General features: G+C 56.3%; 8 protein-coding genes across 8 annotated transcripts; 4 read left to right on the top strand and 4 right to left on the bottom strand.

Annotated features, from left to right (window-relative positions):
- The first annotated feature begins 467 nt into the window (after positions 1-467).
- Positions 468-1,982, top strand: BU26DRAFT_521648 (uncharacterized protein). The gene is made up of 3 exons (XM_033829590.1): positions 468-603; positions 651-1,406; positions 1,456-1,982. Exons 1-3 carry the CDS (start codon positions 513-515, stop codon positions 1,614-1,616), a joined length of 1,008 nt encoding a protein of 335 aa, XP_033681183.1. The 5' UTR covers positions 468-512; the 3' UTR covers positions 1,617-1,982.
- A 608-nt stretch (positions 1,983-2,590) lies between these two features.
- On the top strand, positions 2,591-7,889 carry BU26DRAFT_432267 (glycoside hydrolase family 1 protein; the record flags this gene model as incomplete). The annotated part of the gene is made up of 8 exons (XM_033823965.1): positions 2,591-3,134; positions 3,229-4,364; positions 4,995-5,163; positions 5,520-6,492; positions 6,551-6,648; positions 6,697-7,106; positions 7,154-7,637; positions 7,687-7,889. The coding sequence occupies 8 exons, from the start codon at positions 2,591-2,593 to the stop codon at positions 7,887-7,889; spliced, it is 4,017 nt and encodes a 1,338-aa protein (XP_033681182.1).
- Positions 7,785-8,309, top strand: BU26DRAFT_63912 (uncharacterized protein). Its single transcript, XM_033836129.1, has 2 exons — positions 7,785-7,840; positions 7,893-8,309. The coding sequence occupies exon 2, from the start codon at positions 7,951-7,953 to the stop codon at positions 8,206-8,208; it is 258 nt and encodes an 85-aa protein (XP_033681181.1). The 5' UTR covers positions 7,785-7,840; positions 7,893-7,950; the 3' UTR covers positions 8,209-8,309.
- Positions 8,310-9,273: 964 nt separating this feature from the next.
- On the bottom strand, positions 9,274-9,866 carry BU26DRAFT_521645 (UPF0057-domain-containing protein). The gene is made up of 3 exons (XM_033829589.1): positions 9,799-9,866; positions 9,669-9,744; positions 9,274-9,576 (listed from the first exon to the last, which is right to left on the bottom strand). The coding sequence occupies exons 1-3, from the start codon at positions 9,842-9,844 to the stop codon at positions 9,381-9,383; spliced, it is 318 nt and encodes a 105-aa protein (XP_033681180.1). The 5' UTR covers positions 9,845-9,866; the 3' UTR covers positions 9,274-9,380.
- A 1,222-nt stretch (positions 9,867-11,088) lies between these two features.
- On the bottom strand, positions 11,089-12,404 carry BU26DRAFT_63706 (uncharacterized protein). The gene has a single exon (XM_033836128.1). The coding sequence runs from the start codon at positions 12,167-12,169 to the stop codon at positions 11,141-11,143; it is 1,029 nt and encodes a 342-aa protein (XP_033681179.1). The 5' UTR covers positions 12,170-12,404; the 3' UTR covers positions 11,089-11,140.
- A 235-nt stretch (positions 12,405-12,639) lies between these two features.
- BU26DRAFT_432485 (uncharacterized protein) lies at positions 12,640-13,632 on the bottom strand (the record flags this gene model as incomplete). The annotated part of the gene is made up of 1 exon (XM_033823977.1): positions 12,640-13,632. A coding segment is annotated over one exon (993 nt), but the record flags the coding sequence as incomplete, so codon positions are not given.
- A 706-nt stretch (positions 13,633-14,338) lies between these two features.
- BU26DRAFT_607424 (DNA topoisomerase IV, alpha subunit) lies at positions 14,339-16,529 on the bottom strand. The gene is made up of 7 exons (XM_033835750.1): positions 16,064-16,529; positions 15,805-16,016; positions 15,691-15,757; positions 15,535-15,643; positions 15,401-15,487; positions 15,159-15,353; positions 14,339-15,108 (listed from the first exon to the last, which is right to left on the bottom strand). Exons 1-7 carry the CDS (start codon positions 16,333-16,335, stop codon positions 14,560-14,562), a joined length of 1,491 nt encoding a protein of 496 aa, XP_033681177.1. The 5' UTR covers positions 16,336-16,529; the 3' UTR covers positions 14,339-14,559.
- Positions 16,530-16,653: 124 nt separating this feature from the next.
- Positions 16,654-19,119, top strand: BU26DRAFT_489087 (uncharacterized protein). Its single transcript, XM_033826011.1, has 3 exons — positions 16,654-17,278; positions 17,374-18,298; positions 18,371-19,119. The coding sequence occupies exons 1-3, from the start codon at positions 16,775-16,777 to the stop codon at positions 18,793-18,795; spliced, it is 1,854 nt and encodes a 617-aa protein (XP_033681176.1). The 5' UTR covers positions 16,654-16,774; the 3' UTR covers positions 18,796-19,119.
- The last annotated feature ends 1,017 nt before the right edge of the window (positions 19,120-20,136 follow it).

The raw sequence follows: 20,136 nt of genomic DNA, 5'->3' as shown, positions 1-20,136 counted from the left end.
AATCTTGGAAGCTCGATACGACTTCTCAGCCCCAGAATACCCCATCTAGCAGGTGCAGCGGGATGAGGTGGATGCAAGTGAGTTCTGCTTACCTGGACCCCGGAACAAGGTACCGGCCGGCACTGCAAAGGTGCGATACGCGCGGGACGCATTCAGATCCGTCAGCCGGGGAAAACACGTGGAAAACTGTCGGGCGATGGCGAGACAGTGAACGGGTGTCGTGGTGTTGGACCAGGACCATTCGCCGCTCGGCTTCCGGTTCGCTTGGCTGCGGCGCGTGCGCAAGCTCGGAACAGTGGAAGTGGACATCAGAAATTTTGGGAGCCGTTCCCAACAACAGCGCCCCAGCGGTCCAACACGCGATAACGGAAGATAAGTCGCGGCTCAAGTATTTATATCCTGCCTGTAAGGCCCCTCTGCGTATCAAATTCGACATCATTGCAAGCAATACTGACACAATGCCTTTCCTAGAGGTAGAGAGCGCCAGTTATCTCGCACATCGCAGCCGCAAAATGGCCGAGACCAGGCCCGAGGAGGTACTGGTGAATTTTGAGGAGCTCCGCGTTCTCGAGGCTGAGTTCGACGATGCGGAGGTGGAGCTTGGTAGGGCACGCGATCCCTCTGCACCTTTTGCGGACTAACTGGGGCAGTCCGCAAGTCCGAGGCGCTCTACAGGCCTCTCTGGGAGAAGCGCGCCGAGCTGATCAAGAAGATTCCGCACTTCTGGACGCTCGTTTTTGAACAAGCACCACCAGAGTTCGACAACTTCGTCCAGCCCTCCGACTCCAAGGTTTTCGTAGATTGCCTCAAGTCCCTCGACGTATCGCGCTTCGAGATTGACGACCCCAAGGGCTCGCCGCGCAGCTTCTCCATCAAGTTTGGCTTCGGCGACAACGAGTACTTTGAGAATAAGGTGTTGGAGAAGAAGTTCTGGTTCAGGAAATCAAAAGACTGGGATGGCCATGTTTCGGAGCCGGTTAAGATCAACTGGAAGAAGGGCAAAGATCTCACCGGAGGCCTGACAGACGCAGCGTATGAGTTGGCGCAAGCGAGGAGGAAGCTCGCGAAGACTGCCAATGGCAGCGCCAAGTCCAAGGAAACAAATCTGCCCGAGTACAAGGCCTTGGCCAAGAAGATTGAGGAGAGCACCGAAGCATCCGTTAGCTTCTTTGCATGGTTCGGCTTTGTGTCGAGCTACAGGTGGATCAGCGCAGAAGAATCAGAAGAAGCGTCGAGGGCGCGCGCAGAGCGACTGGAAAAGATCAAGCGTGGTGAGAAGGTTGAGGAGGAGGAGGATGATGACGAGGACGAGCCTGACTATCAGGAGACTGAGGTCTTCCCGCAGGGTGACGAGGTTGCCACGCTCATCGCTGAAGAAATGTGGCCCTCTGCGCTCAAGTATTTCAGTACGTCCTTCTTCCAAAACCTATCTCACAATATGCTGACCAACCCCAGAGTATTCCCACGAAGCCGACGATGATGACCTCTCCGAGCTTGATGTGGAGGACATGGACGAAGACGACTCCTCAGATGACGAGATCGATATCCGCGGCCTGGTAGGGAAAGGCCGCAAATCCAGCGACTCGCCCCCTCCGAAGAAGCAGCGCAAGGCCTAGATCCGCTGCCCCCTATGTTCAAGATTCGACTAATCGTCAGCACTATATTTGTGGCTTGAGATACCCCACATGGTGGATTAGGGGCTACCGGATCCCTTTCCTGTACTCCCGGCCGGGCCGTCTCTCCTCCCGAGGATGAAGATGCTCGAGGCGGGATTTACGCGGCTTGGGGCTGTCAGCCTCATCGCCATGGTTGCTGTGCCTTAATCTATCGGTATGCTCGATCAATATATGTTTGAAAAAGGCAAGAGGCTATCCAGGTAATTGGGACATAGAATACCTAATAGTAATTGAAGGTGAAATGAGAGTCTCTCGACTGCAGCTCGAATGTCAAGCTCTGCTCTTGTTCTCTCCACCCAATTCGGCCTCTAAGCCATCGCCTCACTCCTCGGGGTGCCCTCTTCGTAGCCGCGGAAACAGGCCCGCGAGACCCCAGGTGCCGTTCAAGTCCCGTATGCCGCGTGCTCTTCCCGTTCTCTCCACCTTCGCCAAAGCTTCCAGAAGCTCCACGTCCACCAATCACAGTGCTCGGCCCCTCACTAGACCCCTTTGGACACGGAACAGAGGCGAGCATTTCTCCGCCAAGCGATGAATTAACGTCCGAAGTCTTCAATGTTTTTTGCTTCTAACGTTCCTACATGACGTTCTCATCTCCTCGTGCCCGGAGCAGATTGGAAGATCATCTTAGCCCAGCTCTACCGGCCTATGGGAATCCTGGTTTCATTTCGACAGCTGCAGCCGCGCCCTCTGGTTCGGGGAGCAGACGAGGGGTAAACGCAGTTCGCGCATGCCCAGATGTTGATTCCGGGTTCGTGAGATGCAATAGCGTGATGGCGGCTCAGCGACAGCTTAGGACAGGAATAGTTGGAGCTCAATTCTGGGGTGATCGGAAGCTCTCAAGCTCATAAGTACCTCCATACCTTCCTTCCTTGCTCTGCGTGGTCGTTCTTCTGTCTGCTCGCAAGTGTCCCAAGATGGCTCAGTTGCTTCCTCTCCTTCCTCTTCTCCTTTCTTTCGCCTGGTCCGCCTCTGCGCAATTCAGCAATGGCACAACTCTCTCGTTCACTCTGCCGTCCGGATACAGCACCGCGAGCTTCAACGCCTCCGCCCAGCCCACAGCCTTTACGCGCACCGATTTCTCCGAAAATGCGCTCAATGAGCTTTGGAACATGGTAGGGCCCGTGGCTACAGGCCCTGTCACTACAACCGTGTCGCCCACTCCCGAGCCCACGGCATACGCGCAACCAGACAAAAATCGCTTCCATGCCCTCGTCGCCTCCACAAATCCTGAAGTCCGCGACTTGAAGCTTCCCAAGGGATTCAAGTGGGGAGTGAGCAGTAGTTCCTATCAGATTGAGGGCGCTGCCAAAGATGAGGGCAAGGGCCCTAGCATCTGGGACTTACTCGCGCATAGGGTGCCAAATCAGATCATGGATAATTCGACGGGAGATGTGGTTGCTAGCCATTACTATTTGTATAAGCAGGATTTCGCGAGGTTGAAGAATTTGGGCATGCCGGGTTCGTACTCCCTCTCTCCCGCACTTGGTTTGAACAACGCGCGAGTTGCAGTACCTAGATAGGAGGCAACAAAGATTCGCTGACCATGGTGCAGCATTCAGCCCCAGCTTCTCATGGCCACGCTTCTTTCCATTCGGCCACGGTCCAGTCAACGAAGCCGCAGTGAAGCACTATGACGACGTCATCTCTGAGCTGCATGCGAACGGAATCCGTCCGGAGGTGACACTCTTCCATTGTGCCACGCCGCTAGCATTGTTCGCCGAATACGGAGGCTGGACGGACCGCCGCATCGTGGATGACTACTTCGACTATGCCAAATTTGTCATCTCCAGATATGATGAGTACGTGGACGGATGGTTCACGATCAACGAACCCCAGTACTGCAACTGGCAGTACTCGTACTATCCCGCTGGCAAGTACTATCCAGCACCAAACGGCGTTACTGGAGGCGTCGAGGCGAGGTTCTTGTGCGGTCATTATACGCTTCTTGCACACGCGAAGGTTGCCAAATGGTACCATGAGGAGTTCAATGGGCGCCACCGCATCACGTTCAAGAACTCCGGTAACTACTACGAGGCCAATAGCACGAAGGCTGAGGACGAAGTGGCTGCCCAGCGAAACTTCGACTTCTCCATAGGATGGTTTGGCGGCCCTTGGACGGACGGCGACTACCCGCAGAGCTTGAAGGATACGCTAGGAGACATGCTTCCGGAGTTCACGCAAGATGAGAAGGACATGATCAAAGGGTCGTGCGACTTCTACGCTATTGATGCATACTCTTCCTTCATGGCCTTCGAAGTCGATGGCGGTCTTGAGGCCTGCGTCTCCAACCGCTCTGCGCCTGGATACCCGGATTGCGCGGGCTCCAGCTCTGTTTCTCCTATTGGCTTCCCACTCGGGCCAGCGGCAGATCCAACCATGAGCTGGCTGTACAGCGCGCCATCTGGCATCCGCAAATACCTCAAGAAGATCACAACTGAGCTCTTCCCCTCGATTCCGGACATCATCGTGAGCGAATTCGGCTTCTCCGAGCCGTTCGAGGGCCAGTGGACGTCGCTGGCTCCCGCTCTCTGGGATCTGCGCCGCTCCGATTACTTCCAGAACTACCTGGATCAGATTCTGCTGAGTATCCATGAGGACAAGGTGAACGTGACGGGTGCTTGGGGATGGGCGATCTTCGACAACTTTGAGTGGGCCCAGGGCAGCCAGGTCAGGTTTGGTCTGCAGTATGTCAATTACACCAGCCTGGAGCGGACGCCCAAGGCCAGCATGTTCCAGTTCCTGAACTGGTTCAAGTAAGTGTCAACAGCGAGTTGCAAATGTGAAGTGGTGCTAACCGAGGCAGGGAACACGAGGGCGGAAGCAACTCGACGATGCGGATGTAGGGGACAGGAGGGAGGACAGGAGGACACCAAAAAGTCAAGGAAGGCTTGGTTGTACTGTACAGATAGCGTGCTGCCTCTAAAGAGGGATTAATGGCTCCAAACGTAATGCTTTACACACCACGACCATCTAGATGTCTTTGTCTGCATCTTGTGTCTGGTCATGTGTGTAGCGCTCCACCTGGGCACCTGGGCAGCAAAAGCAGGGTTGGAGTCGCTGTGGGGAATGACAGCGCGTCACCCTGGGCGTGTTTCAGTGACGTGTGCTGCGCGCCAACCGTTCGCTCCGTCGGCAACCGTGAATTGCTCTTTGTATGAGAAGGGAAGCGCGGGAGGAATGGCGATGACGGCGGGGAAGTTCGCTCGCTTACCTTGGTAGTGTGTGTCTTATCGCGAACCGGAACCGGCGATGGCCCCTCCCGTGACCCGTACGTCGCTGGAGCACCTCTCGACCTGGACCTTGGAAAGTGCCTGGAAGTACACGCGCGCCTTGTTTGAGTTAATTCATCGCTGGAGCCTTGCTGTTCGTCGTGTCTTTTGCCGCGTCGTTCGTGCCGCGCGATCGCCCAGAATCCGCGGCCATCTGTCAGCCAGGACTGCTAGGCACGGTCCGCGAGCTGTCTGTCCAGCGACGACACCACCACGCAGTCCTCACGACCCGTACGCCGCCAGGCTTCCGCTGCTCTGCATACCCGGATCCACGCTACCTTTGTCGGCTCCAGACAGTCCTGGGGTGCCACCGCGGGACACCTCCACGTCGTCTTCCTGCCGCTGCCGCTGCCGCTGTCGTCGGCGACATCCTACGTCAAGACGGCCAGCGCCCACGACCGCCGGCTGCCCTCAACACGCTCCACTGCTGGCCGCAACTCTCGCGACGCATCCCTCTCGCGCCACTGCAGCTTCCCGTCGCTGGGCCATGTCATGAGTCCTTGTACATCCCGACCCGGAGCCACCTAAGAAGGGCACCTGCACTCCACCGCCGTCCTGGAGGAAGGCACCCCAGTCTCTCCCTCCCCATCCACCGCCGCCCACCCAGCCATTCCGCACAATCCTCCAGCTTCTCTTGCCCCAGTTTCCTCTGCCCCAGCCCCAACCCCCGTCTCCGAGCCCGCAGCTGCCTCTCTCCTCCAGCCAGCCGCCGCCGCCGCCACCACCACCACCACCACCACCACCGCGCCCTTCGCAGCCTCAGCGACCACAGGAAAGCGCAGGCACAGCGTCTCTGAAAGCGAATCCCTTTCAGAGAGCCCCCCAGCACACCTCAACCGAGGCCGGTCCTCCCGCCACATCTCAAAGCGAAGGCGCAGACACGACGGGACGATGCGCCTTGACAGCGATGCTTCAAAACGGTCCCAGTCGCCTACGCAGAGCTTCACGAATGGCTCATCACGATCGCCGGGTCCCCGCGCGTCCCTGGCCAAGATCGCGAACGGAGATTCGCGCAAGGCCGAGAGCAACGGCTCGTATGCGAACGGAGGCTCGATAGCCAACGGGACGCCCGTGCCGTCGGCCTTCTTCGGCCACGACAGGGAAGAGGTCACTCGCATCCTCATACAGAGCTTGACGGACCTGGGATACACCGACGCTGCTGGAGCGTTGGTTAGGGAAAGCGGCTATACATTGGAAGGCCCGACTGTGGCGGCGTTCCGCAGCGCTGTGCTCAACGGCGACTGGGCCGAGGCCGAAGAGCTATTATTTGGCACAAATTCTTATGACAGCGGCGGGGGCATTGATCTGGGGGGAGCAGGAAGCTATGGAAAGAGCTGGCCCAAGCCAAGATCAGCCCCAGCTCCACAGCATTCTGGGGGCCTGCCGCTTGCCGAGGGCGCGAATCGGGACGAAATGCTCTTTTGGCTGAAGCAGCAGAAATATCTCGAGCTACTTGAGAGGAGAGATCTCGGCAAAGCTCTGATGGTGCTGCGGCAAGAGCTGACGCCCCTCCACCAGGACACGGGCAGACTGCACGCTCTGTCAAGGTGAGTCTTGTCTCATGCAAGCCCCCCATCGTATCGCACCTGATGCTGACCGTTCAAGTCTTATCATGTGCCAGTCCGCTGAAGACCTGAAGTTCCAAGCACAATGGGACGGCGCTGAGGGCGAATCACGGACGCTTTTGCTCTCGGAACTTTCCAGTAAGCTGCTGCCTGCCCCGCCTTCACTTCGGCGCTGATGCTTTGCAGAATCCATTTCACCTAGCGTTATGATCCCGGAACACCGATTAGCCGCCCTCTTAGATGAGGTCAAGGACAGCTGGATCGCGAACTGCCTTTACCACAATACTGCCGCTTCTCCTTCGCTCTACGTCGACCATAATTGCGACCGAGACGAATTCCCCATGAAGCCTGTTCTGGAACTCCGAGAGCACAAGGACGAGGTGTGGTACCTGAAGTACTCAAATGATGGCACCATGCTAGCATCGACAAGCAAGGACAAGACGGTCGTCATCTACGAGACGACGACGTACAAACCCCTCCATCATCTCGATGACCACGACTCTGGTGTGACGCATCTCGCTTGGAGCCCCGACGACACCAAGATTATCACATGCTGTGCGCAACAGGAAAATTCCGCCCGGATATGGGATGTCAAGGTGAGTCACAAGTTCCAATGGTAAGGGTTATTAACTAAGTTTTATAGACTGGTGTATGCATCAGGTGTATTAGTGATTTCACCTATCCATGCACGACAGCCGCTTGGGCACCGTCCGGCAAGCACGTCATCATCGGCTCGCAAGACACAAGATTTGGCTGCTGTGTATGGGACCTTGACGGCCGAGAGGTGCACACCTTCCGAGAGGAAAATCTTCGGGTTAACGACCTCGCGGTATCCCCAGACGGCCAGCGCCTCGTCGTACTTCTAGAAAGCCGTATCCTTGTGTACGACTTCACCTCGTATGAGAAGCTTTGCGAATGGCAGCTCGACGATGTCAAGCTCACGAGCGTGACCATCAGCCAAGATTCGCGGCATATGCTCATCAGCATGAACAAGGACAAGATCAAGCTTATGGAGATCGATACTGGAGAGATTATTCAGAGGTTCGAGGGGCAGGTCCAGAAGCAGTACATCATCCGCTCGTCGTTTGGTGGAGCCGATGAGAATTTCGTTGTTAGCGGCAGTGAAGGTAAGTCACTCTCCGCACCGAATCTTTTGTGAAGCTAATTGCTTGACAGATTCCCGGATATATATCTGGAGGAGTAACGGTCTCCTGGTCGAAGCCCTGGATGCTCACCCCGGCTGCGTCAACTCCGTTTCATGGCATCCGAAGGACCCGCGTGTCTTCGCGTCCGCAGGCGACGACGCCAAAGTCAGGATCTGGAAGCCGGCGTGTGCTGCCCCGATGATAGCAGGCAGCTCGAATGGGTACTCACGGTAACAGAACCTCCGCTTGCATATCTTTCGGCGTTGGGCGGGCCATTGTTGGGGCATGACTTTCCATGGTACCAGTATGCATTTCACGGCGGCAGCGGCAAACGACCTCATCTATTCCCCCACTTCTTGCACTTCATACGACATGGCTTCGGAGTTTCGGCACTTCAGCAGATGCTTGTGGTTCGGTCGGTTTGCATTCGGGGGCATTGCGGGCTGTATGGGATGCAGTAGGTATGATCTGCCAGCATTTTGTTAGACATCTGTCATTTCTCTCGTTTTCATGCTTATTACCCCACTGGCGGGGCGAAGAGGGGGACCCCTAGGTTTGGGAACGGGTTGTACGTTGTCCGTGTTGGAGAGCCGGAATGTGCTGCAGGGACGGCCATTCGGTGCAATGAATGAGGTTGAATAAGGGCTGTGGCTGCGGAGATGGGCTCTGGATGACCTCGTGAGCCTACCGATCGAGCGGGATCGGGCTGGTTATTGGAGAGCAAGAAGAGTAGAACCGTGTACGTACGTAGGTACTAACATAGTGGTATGGAATTATTCCCCCTCTGACTAATCCTCACATGGGAATGTGGTGGCTTGCGTGGTGTATTATGGCCCTGACCGTTGTAAGCATATGAGGTGTGTCCGCAATCACCTTTGTGAGTAAGACAGGAGCTAAGATAGATTTCTGGATGGACGCATGTCATTAGTGAGCCAACGTAGACTAGAGAAACCAACCGCCCTGCTGATGCTTTGATCGCCGCGGCAATCCCTCTCGAGGATTTCCAATGGTATTATATAAGTACCAGCCGACCCAAGACTCATCGCCGTATGCGAAATCGAGGCGGAACGAAGAGTTCAGAGATGACAAAGCAGCCGTCGAGCACTCAAAAAGGGCGGCTGGAACGCCGTGCCTATGCGAAAGCCCCTCGCAGAACCCTTCCGTTCCGGCAAGCACAGCCTACCTTCTCACGCCTGCGTGCAGACTCTTCGGGAAGCTGGACGGTCTCGCACACGTAGACGGTTCAGTAGGAGGTTGTGGGGGTTGGGGAGCTGGGGGAACGGGAGGAGCGGGAGGAGCTGGAGGTGGAGCTTGAGGTGTAGCTTGAGATTAAAGACATGGTGACAGTTGGTAGTCTTGCTGTTGCCGTTATTGTTAGGTATCTTCCTGGGTAGCGCAGTTGTGACTCCTATGTTGGAAATGGGTGTTGATGGAGTTAGCAGTGGCGAGTAGAATATGCGGCGTCATATATAGTTGGGACTCCGAGTGATTTTTGGAAATGGATCTTTGAAAATTCGAGGTAAGTTATGATAGAACTACAGACTGTTCCTTCCCTACCGCCTCTCTTACCCGCAACAGAGAAACCGCATAACGCTTAATCGCCACGTCCCATTATTCCATCACCTTCGCAGTCTGGTTCTACGTGGTATCCTCTCCTACACAACTTCAAGAAGCCGAGCCAAGTCATTCTCCCATGCTCTTCCGATCTACCTCCCCCAGCGCAATCTACATGGTCCCATAACCCTGAGCCGCAGGAGCCGCGGGCACCGGCTGCACATGCACATGTTTCCCTCCGCGCTGAACCCTCTCGCTGTACACACCAGGTGCTGGCCGCGCGTTATAGATGCCCGCCCGGGCTTCGTCGCGCCGCTTGTAGTAGACATATTCGACGTAGAAGGCGTGGATGTGGCCGGGGAAGTAGCTGTGTGTTGTTAGTATATTCCTGTAGAAGCGAGTCACGGAGCGGAGTTATGTTATGAGGGGGGTTAAGGATGAAAGGGGGAGACGACGTACCCTAATAGCGTGAAGAGGATGTTAATGAGGAGGTCGGCGCCGCAGCCTGCGACGAAGAAGACGCCGAGGGGTGGGACTGTGCATATGACTTAGTGTGTGGTTTTGACAATTTGGGAGGGAGCTGTCCTACTGAAGATCGTGACGATGATCAACAGAATCATCTTTAAGAGGCCCATCTTGACTGATATTCGAAGTGTGTAGTTCGTAGGTTTGCGCGGTTGTTTGTAGTCGACGATCGCTGTGGAATGCAGTACTCCTTCGATGTCTGGGCAGATCTTCAAGGCCACAATTTTGGGGTCTCCGGCCTCGTTTATATTGCGGTCGTTTGAATGGCAAAAGCCAAGTTCCAAGCCTTGTGATTATTGTTGATGAATATTCCTAGACCATGCCACTGCGTGCGTCATAGCCCTACGCAATCCGGCATCTGCGATTGGCGAGCCGGGTGCGGCGGATGTGGCGTGTGTGGCGGTGCGGTGGCGCTGGCAGGGATATGCCGTGGTGCTTGCTTTGATGCTCAACTTGAGAAGGGTTCCAAAACGGCGGAGCCCGATGAGTTGGCACGCTGTCGATCGATAAGCCGAGACTGCCTGCACTTCAGCCTCGTCTCGCCTACCTGTTGTCCGACTTCGAACTCCAAGCCCAGCACTCATTACATCAAGGAACCCTTCGACGATGTTGCGAACAGAAGGTGTTGAATTCTGCTGCTAGCTCCCGGACGGGAAAGGATGTTCGCTGTTGATTGATCTTCGCCGAGGTATGGAGTTGATGGGTGCATTAAGAGCTTGGAGGAACCGTGGCTTGGAACAACGTTGTGGTGGGAAAAGCAATACGGGGCAAGGAAGATCACCCGAACGGAAGCGTAGAAGCAGAGAACAGTGGCCGGAAAGAGGAAGATAGCGACGAGTGCTTTGGGGACGATGAATAGCCGCTTGGCCAGAGTGGTCCAACGAGGTTGTTGGTGGTTACAGGTCCTTTGCAAGGCCCGGGAGATTGCTAGGCGCTGTCCATGAATGAGAAAAGAAGATCCGGCGAGTGCCACATGCGGGATTTTCACAATGGAATAACCATCAAGGTATATTTCTAGATCTGCATGATGGCGACGTTGGATTTAGACACTGTAACGTACAAAGAGTATGCTACCCCATCACTGTCACTGCAAATGATCCTTCCGCTCTCTATCCGCTATTCCTTCACACCTCAACCCACCCTCACCCCCAAAGACTACGGCTACCATAGACCTCACGCCAGCTACCAATCATCCCAAGCTCACCTTCTCCGACGCCGGCCGCGACGTCCTGCATCATCCTCGAAGCTGCCCTTGCGTCCACCCGTCCAAAACTACCAGGCTGGTGGTGTGAGGTGGAAGTGAGCGTCCATACGAGGTAGATTTGGCCAACGGAAGGAGAGGTCGGAGAATTGCTGGTGTCTTAACACCTTCCCATGCTCTAATTACAGGAGGATACCGTCATCTTCTAATCCCACATTTGACTGCTGACCTCCCTCCACGGACCCACTTCCACACTTCTAAACCCTTCACTCCGAAAAATTGGATATGCTTCTTCCTCCTCCATGATACAAGAATAGCCCCGAAACATCGAAACGACCAGCTCCAATTCTTCGGTAACTGCAAACATCTTTTCCACCGCCTCCGATTCCGCGTCCAGTGGTTCTAACCTAGCAACCATTGCTCCCGTGGCGCGGGTCTGATTGCCGTCCACCTCTGGCGGCGACAGGCCGGGTTCGAATTGGATGTCGAAGTCAGGAGTGGGCCAGTCGCCGCGACAAACTCTCTCCTCCAGATAATCGTAAAGCACACCCATCCTCAATCCGCCTTCAGCTTTCAACCGAATTTTCTCACCATCAAGCTTCATCCACGCTTGTTTTTCCGCACCTGTCCCACTACCCTCAATGCCCTCTTCCGCGCCAAACCTCACAACACATTCACTAACATTGCAACCCATCATCCCACTCTCCGTCTTCCTCCACCTTACCTTAGCCACCGGTGGCTTACTAATAAACATCCCCCTCCAACTTGCCTCTTTTCTCCGCCACGCCTCAGGCCTCACCACCCAACCCGAGTACTTGAATGCCTTAGCGGGACCAGCTGAGCCGGCGGCACCTGCGGTTCTCATGCTAGGCCCCGGACTCGGCGGGTCAGAGAGGTGCCCGAAGCTGAGGTCCCAGTCGGCGGTTTCAGAGAGGTTCCCGAAGCTGAGGTCCCAGTCGGCGGTTTCAGAGGGCCTGAGGGAGAGCGAGGGGGTGAAGAGGAAGGGGAAGGCGATGGTGAGGAGGGGGTTGAGCTGGGTTAAGGTGGTCGAAGCTAGGGATGGGGGACGGAAGTAGAGAAGAGTTTGGAGGGTGGGCGAGTTGGAGATTAGGGTTTGCCAGGACTTGGAGATGCGCTGAGCGAGGAGGACGTCTCCTGGTGGGAGGTGCGAGAGGATGAGCTCGAGGAGTTCGGGGGTGGCGACGGCGCGGGATGTTGCTGAGAAATTGGCCATGATAGGAGAATGAAGTCGTTCTCTTTGTAATGAATAGGCGACTGAAGGTCCTTGTATGAATGTTGCGCTGCCGAGTTAACAGTATAAGTGGTGTGGTGTCTGCCAGCTGCAGCCTGGAGGTTCCGAGGTTCGCTTCAGGCGTGAGTCAGCAGGAACGTCTGCACTGCAAATCCAGAGGCAAAGTGTGAGCTACGCAACATGATCAATTTTCTCCTCTCAAGGAGTTATAGTGTACCTCTGTATCTGCGTGTGTATCGTGAGTCATAAGCCGTGAATCATGGATCGTAAATCATACGCGCATCTCGTGCTGGAATGTGTGCGCCAAAACCTTCCCAGAGTAATCACCGGTATTCAAACAACCACCTTTGGTTCCTTTTCTTTTCTTAAGCCCCATGATTTTCCGGGTATCTCGTCAGATTCGTAATTCGTGAGCAGTAAAGCAGAGGCCATTCGGGAAAAATAATGGGGACTCAAGCGACGCTCACAGGGGCCTTCCCCTTGGTGAGATTCGAGTGCTCGGACACGGCGAGCATCTCTCTTAGCCGTGCTTCCGCTTTTGTGAGTTCCTGTTGGGATTGCGAGTCAAGATGGGCAGGTCGCGGCCACGGCAGCCAGGACGTTAAGGAGGAAAGAGCATTGGGGCGTGGGCGCGGTGCAGGGAGACTGGCTACGGAGGTCTGACGCCTGTGTGCAGATGGGTGTCTGGGAATCGCGGTCTTGGGTCGTGGGACTATGTCGCCCTCTGGGGCTTCCGGAATGTCTGTTATGGTCGAAGAGGTGTCAAGAGACAGCTGTTTTGAGGCTTGAGGCGAGGCGAGGAGGGTAATGGCGGGGTGGTCTGGAGAGGAGGCGTTGACAGCCCAGGCAGGGCCTTGCAGTTTTGGCTCTTTCGGCTGCGTGGAGGGCCCTGCTTCCGCATTGTCGTCGGCGGCTTTCCGCTTCCCGCTCCCTCCACTGATGACACTCTTCAAGCTACCGTATGCGGATTGACTCCTCTTCTTGCTAGGACCTTCTCCCGCCAGCCTCTCGCTTGAGCTGCTGGCTTCGGGCACAGCCGTTAGCGTGTTCTCCGCCGCAGACCACCCTTGACCAGCTCGTGATATCCGGCCTCTGCCGACCAAGGCTCCCATGCCCGAGGCCCAGCCGGGCCCCGTGCTGGTGATCTCGCCTTGCGGGGGAAGATGAGCGTCGTACTCGTCGGCGAGGCTCATCCTGCTCCTCGCGCATATCTCCGCAATGGCGTCAATGGCGTCTCGGATCTCGGGGTCGACGGCGCGGAGGATGGCGGAGAAGGAGAAGTCGTCGACAGAAGGAAGCTGCTCGCTCCTGGCTGCCAGGCCGGCCGACAAGGCGGAGGGGTGCTGGGGTGAATGGCCACCCATGGTGGGATAGCGGGGCGAGCGGAGACCGGACGGCGAGCGCGAAGTGTGGCGCGAGCCCGAGTAGGTGCGCACTACGACGGGCTGGCTAGACAGGGTCGTCCGGCTGGACGTCGACTTTGCGGACTTGCTTTTGGCAGGGGACGAGGCGTGGGACTGGAAGGCGGGCGCATTGAGGGCGCGGAGGGCGGCGGACTGGGTCGGCGGGAGCGTGTTCGTCAGCGTGGTCGTGGTACTGGGCACCGAGCCTGTGCTTTCGTGCGCGTCAGGCGAGGGCGAGGGCGAGGGCGAAGGTGAGGGTGCGTGGGTGACGATGGCCGGGACAGCAGCGCCGGGCGCGGCGATGGCGGGCGTGTTGTTGCCTCCCCACAGCGTCGAGAGCACGCCGAGCGATACCGACTGTCGCGTCGTCGTCGCCGGCGTCAATGTCGGCGGCACGGTGGCAGCGGGCGTGGAGTCCGCAATGGCAGCAGAGCCATGGTCGGTGGAGCGGGGGGCAGAGGCAGAGGCAGAGGCAGCGCTGGCGGGCTCTGGTGTTTCAGACGGGCTGCTAGGCGAGCGTGAATTTGCGGCAGAGTCGGGCATTGTGGGAATTGCTTTATTGGAGCTGCAGGTCAATGCATGGTCGCTAGCTACCCTCGAGTCGTCCTGGGGACGTCAACTGGTGGCATGTTGTGATCGAGCGGATGTGAGATGTGCTGGCCGTGGCCTTAGCGGCGCGGCTGTCCTACCACAGGCCTGCCAGCCGGCATGGCCCTCGGAGAATTGTTGCGCAGACGGCGGCCAGAAGCCTTTGACACCTTGGGCTCGAGTCGCACGCCGATCTCGCTTCCAATGCGGAGCTATATGCGTGGCCAGCTAATCGTCTCCGGCGGCACTGCGCCTGTGCGCAAGAGCATCAAAAGAGGAGCTGTGCCACGGAACAGTCGCTCCGCTCGAGATGGTGTGCAATAGTCTCATATTCAGATGCGAAATATGCATGCGTGTGCAAGCCTGCTCTCTATACACCCGTCAAAAAAGCAACTCGTTGTCTGAGCAGATGCTCAAGACGGGTGATCTCGACCCTTGCAACACGTCCAGCTTGCTGCTCAACCATGCCACCAGGCCACCGGGTAGCTCGTCCAGTATCTGCATCTCCGCTTTGATATTGAGCATAAGCATCCGCTGCAGCTCCTCCCTCCACACTGGCTCCGGTCCATCTTCGGCGCACATGTCCCACTCCAGCATTCGATGTGCTTTCTTTCGATCCCTGGCCGTTAATCTCATGAGGCCTTGCGGATCGCCAGCTGGACCCGTTTCTGTGTCACTCTCGGTTACCGGGCTTTGACTGATGTGGTGACTCTGGACACCGAGCCACTGAAGATCGGGCAAGTGCAAGCCGGGTGTATCCTTGGATGTAACATCCTCGTGGGCGAGCCTGTATGATCCGTGTTTGTACGTCGACATGATCGCGATGCCGTCTGGATCGAAATCGACAAAGGCATACATTGGGATGTGGGGTATCTCGTCGGCAAGCTGGCGGAGGAGTTTTCTCGAAGCTAGATCGGGATAGCCTTTGGCCTGACGAGGTGTAAGCGTGTGCGACCAGGGCACAAGAGGCTGGCTCCTACCGTGAGTACCAGACCATGGGAACCGAGCTCTCTCCAGCGGCTTGAACTGAGCAGGGAACGGAAAGTGGCCTTTGAAGAGGTCAGTGACGCAAGACGAGCTATGCGGCTACCTGCCTCTTTCTCCATCACGAGGATCCACCGGATCAACGACAGATCCAGCTCGTCACTGTCGTGAACTTTAGGTATTAGTATACCCTAGAACATACGTCAGAGAGAAGGCGAACCAAGAAAAGAGAGCAAACCTCGTCCTCGCTCAGCCCGTGGGCTACAGTGCCGTTCTCTCGCCGTATGAGAAAGTTACCGGCAACGAGGCCCTTTGCTGCGGCCGTCTGGATGGTCAGCCAGAACCTAACCGACAGAATATGCATGAGCATACTACGTTCAGCTGCGACCTCGATACCCTAAGGGTACAGGCCAAGTCATCGACATAGCGGTCAACAACGGACTGCTTCATGAAGAGATCCGGATGACGATAGTACATGTCCCTATAGGCGAATCAGATCTTGTGAAAATGGCGGAGAAAGCAGTTTACCGCTTGGTCATGACCGCATTGTCAACAAGGCAACTATGAACAAGCTCCAGGATGCGTACGAGCACAGCCGGGAGTCCGTCAGCTGGTGTGGCCCGAGGCCGGCTGGGCACTTACTGAATCTCCACGCCTCTTGAGCATTGGACCCAGGGAAGCTGATCTGCTGGACTCTTGGTGATGGAATCGCCTCGTTGGCTTCGGAGGGGTTCGGGCGACGGCGAGTGAGGCCTGATCGCGACGTCAAGGTGATACAGACGGGATGAGCATCATCCAGAAGGCCGTCGACCACCGTTTCGAGCATTTCTTCGATGCGGGCTATTACCCAGTCCCTATAACCAGATTAGAAAGACGTCACTATTGAGAGCCGGATGCCTGCCTGTCCTGGATCGCTCGAGCAGGCCTTCCCGAACCCGCCAGAGCGCTAGCGGTAGCTGCACGCCCGAGGTTTTCAACCGTCGACTTGTCTGGTGTGTTGGCGGTCAGTGCAGGAGTTAGTGTCGGACTGCTCCCCAGATCCCACAGAATATCCTCGCCATCGGATTGGGCCTCCAGTATCTCGTCGTCGAATTCATCGTCCCTAGCGTCGGCGAAGGAACCGTGCGACAATGGAACGCCAAACAACACGTCCTCAAACTCCTCAAATTCCATATTGAGGGCTTGCCGCTGCGGCAGCTTGGCTCAAGGGCTGCTCCGATCCATGTAATTAGTCCGAGTGACCAAGTCGCAGGTAGATCAAGTGGGCTTTGGCAGGCGCTTCTCGAGCAAGGCATTGGCTCATCTGGGGCGTCGTCAGACGAAAGCGACAGTGCCATACATGAATATTCCCGAGGTCAGTGTGAAATATTTTGGCGTGAAAGAGAGGAGCCCGGCGGGAAGCCGCGACCGCATAACAGTCAGTGCCAAGGCCGGTGTTGTCGACGCGCCTGCTACGCGTCTCGCGTTCGTGTCTCCTGCTGAGCCGCCCCCCACACCTGTACCAACCACAGTGCTCAGCGCAGCCGCGGCCGATTCCACCTACGATTGATTTTTGCACCTGGGGACTGCATCAACTGCACTGAAGGCCGCCAGGCTTCTCGTTGTCGACGCAATGGAGACCGCGGCCCCTGTTGCACTCGCACCTCCCCAGAAACGCCCGCTCGACGACGATGCCGGACCCCCGGTCTCCACACCAACCAAAGCCCCGTCTTCGAACGCATCCACGCCGTTGACAGCGCTGTCCTCGATGCGCACCCCCTCGCCTCTCAACAACGCTACGCAAGAGACCACGGCCCCCGCGAGCAGCAACAATTCCGTTGCTGGCGATGCCCCCGATGCAACGCAGAGCGCCACAGCGTCCAGCAGCACACAACAGGCCAAGCGCAGGAAGTTAACGCCGCAGGAGAAGGAAGAGCAGCAGCTGGAAAAGGAGGCCAAGGCGAAAGCTCGAGCCGAGAAGAAGGCCCAGAAAGAGCTCGAGGACAGGGTCAAGGCGGAGCAGAAGGCCCAGAAGGATGAAGAGAAGCGAAGGAAGAACGAGGAGAAGGAGGAGAAGAAGCGGGCCAAAGAGCTGGAGCAGCTGCAGAAAGAGGAGGAGAAGCGCAAGAAGGAGCGGGTAAGTTCTGTTTCCTACGCTGAGGGCCTACGGCTTCCTATTGTCAGCGCCTTTGGAGGCCCGCTGCTTGTAGGACATTGCTAACTACGGTCTAGTCCCAAATGAAGTTGAATGCGTTCTTCACCAAGCCAAAACCCACCGCAGACTCCTCGCCTCGGAAAACTATCCCAGATTCCATCCAGAACCCCTCTACCGGCCAAATACCTTTGGCTCCGGTCCCTGCAACAGCAAATCCTAACTCGGCTCCTCCGTCTCCACGGAAACCTATCCATAAGAATTCCCAAACGGACTATGAGCGGTTTTTTCTTCCCTTTTCCCTTCCTCCCCACGCCGTCCTTGCGCCCCAGAACGCATTCATGGATGACCCGGAGAAACTCGCAGCGGCAAGTGACCGGATCGATAAGTTGATAGCCCAGGAGGATGTTGATATGGGATCAGTAACCCTGGAGTCCTTCAAGGCGTCTTTCTCTCGCCAACCGCGAGGGTACAAAGTAGTTTCCATCGTCGAGATTGTTGACCGACTCAATGGTTCCACTGACAACCCTATCGATCTCACAGACGATACCGGAATTAGCTTATCCCAGCCTCTGGATCTCCTCAACCGGATTCCCATGAAGTATCTGCACTTTCCGGAGGATGTGCGGCCACCATACTATGGGACCTATACCAAGCCACATACACCTGTTGAGGAACGCAAGTTAGCGCGAAACCCCGTCGCGCGCGGTCTCCCAGACCTCAACTATGACTACGATTCCGAGGCGGAATGGGAAGAGCCGGAGGAAGGCGAAGACCTCGATTCAGAGGGCGAGGAGGATTTGGAAGAGGAGGGCGATGATGACATGGCCGAGTTCCTCGATGACGAGGAAGATCCGCAGATGAAGCGGAGGCTCATTAGCGGAGATCTCGTACCCATCAGTACCGGCCTGTGCTGGGAGGATGCGCGTGGCGTCTCGCGTCTGAATGGTGGGTCAGGTGCTATCTCAACCGAGTTCAGGCAGTTCAGGATGGGTTTCCTCATTGGTAAGCGACCCTTTATAGCCCTCTTGAAGCCTTTAAGTCTCGTTTTCAAGAGCTGTGACTAACATATTCAAGAACCTCAGCCCCAGTCAATCGACCCCTTCTCTACGTCTTACTGGGCTCCCGAGCCCACATCCACTAACCTGCCTCTCCCTATCGCGAATAACCAGAGTGCAACGAATGGCCTGATGAATCCACCCCGGCTTCCACTTTCCCAGCGCCCTGCCAATGGCCTGCTCAACACATTAAATACCTCTCCAAACCCCCCTCCTGGAACCGCCTCCAAAGCTGTGAAACCTAAGAGGCAAATCCCGCCCGAGCAACTCGCTGCATTCAAGGCTGAAGTAGAAGGCCAGGATCTCACGAAGCTCGGCATGATCGAAGCGCTGAAGAAGAAGTTCCCAAAGGTGCCTAAGGATGCTATCACCAATACGCTTACCGCTGTCGCTAAGCGTGTTGGTCCCTCCGAGAAGGAGAAGCGGTGGGTGTTGTTGAACTAGATGTCTCAAATGTCTGTGGCAGTGTTTGATGCATGGCGGGATATCATTTCATTGTACAACATGTCTCTGCTGCACGCGGATGTTTCCGCAGTGACTGGGACGGCAGAGCTTGCCGAGGACGCAGGCGCACGAGCAGGGCATATTTTCATGGAGCTTTCGGAAAGGCATTACTACGGCGTTGCATTGTTGTTTTCTCCTGGGCATCCGGTGGTCTTCTAGAGGGTCCGGAAATAGGTGGTGTTCAACGGGTCGATGGATGTGCATGTAGCCGTAAGCGGTACGCCTCCAGCTGTATCAAATGCACGCAATATTTGTCATCTTCACCACAAACATGGACAGCCTGATCACCGTGGACGCGTGTGTACTACTTATAGAGGGCCTACGCGACAGTGTGGTGTGCATGTATGTCTTGAGTGCGGCGTCGTCAGGAGAGTCATTTATCATCCCCGTTGCCACTGATGATGCGGGGTATCTGTCTGAGGAGCGGCGCGTGGTCTGGAAGAGACCATATCTGTCAGCGCGTGCTGCCTTCCGAGGTTCGCCGTGCGCCCGGAGGGGAGGCCCAAAGGGTAATCAGACACGTGACCAGTGTTTTTCGCCAATCTTCGGTCAACCAGCTGGGGATTCATTCAGTAAGCAATAACCTAGCCGGGATGAAAGGAAAGCTTGAGGCAGTTTAGAGTGGCAAAAGGTTTGAGGTCGATGGTCAAGCAGCGGGCGAGGTCGAAGCGCGCGCTATCTTGACGGAGATCATGCTTCCCTCCAAAAGCCCCATGATTTCTCTATCAGCAACGGTAATAGCATCCGCTTTACTTCAAACTTTGACATGGAGGCAATCTCCGTATCTCCGCCAGCGTGGTGGGTACCGCTACGACTAGTCATTCGGCCCGCTTCGGGGCGCCTAGGCCAAATTGTATCACTCCCGAAGAAAATGAATTATCCTGAATGTAGATTGCTCCACCTCGTTGCAGCATGTTACTAATCCCAGAAATGACGCAGTCGGGAGGGATTCTTTCCGTGATATTCTGGAGACGGGAACGCTGCATGTCATATTCTCCCGGCAAGGGAGACATTTCCAATGTCCGTTGAGTGCGGGGAAGGGCGACGATGTGGATGGGAACAAGCCGGGTGGTCTTAATTCCGCGAGCGAAAAGCGAGCTTGTTGGACAGCTAAGATGCAGTAGACTACATACCTAGGAAATGCGGAAGTGAGAGGAAGAGATGAAAATAGCTGCCGCGTGCAGGCGGCCGGGGTTACGCCCAACTGCAGCTCCCGTCCAATCGACCGGTTTCGTAAGCGCCGGGCACCTATTCTTGGGCCAACGTCCACAACGCCATCCA

Source organism: Trematosphaeria pertusa (genome assembly GCF_010094035.1).
Source record: "Trematosphaeria pertusa strain CBS 122368 unplaced genomic scaffold BU26scaffold_11, whole genome shotgun sequence".
Taxonomy (NCBI): Eukaryota; Fungi; Ascomycota; class Dothideomycetes; order Pleosporales; family Trematosphaeriaceae; genus Trematosphaeria; species Trematosphaeria pertusa.
This window is presented reverse-complemented; position numbering and strand designations above follow the sequence as displayed.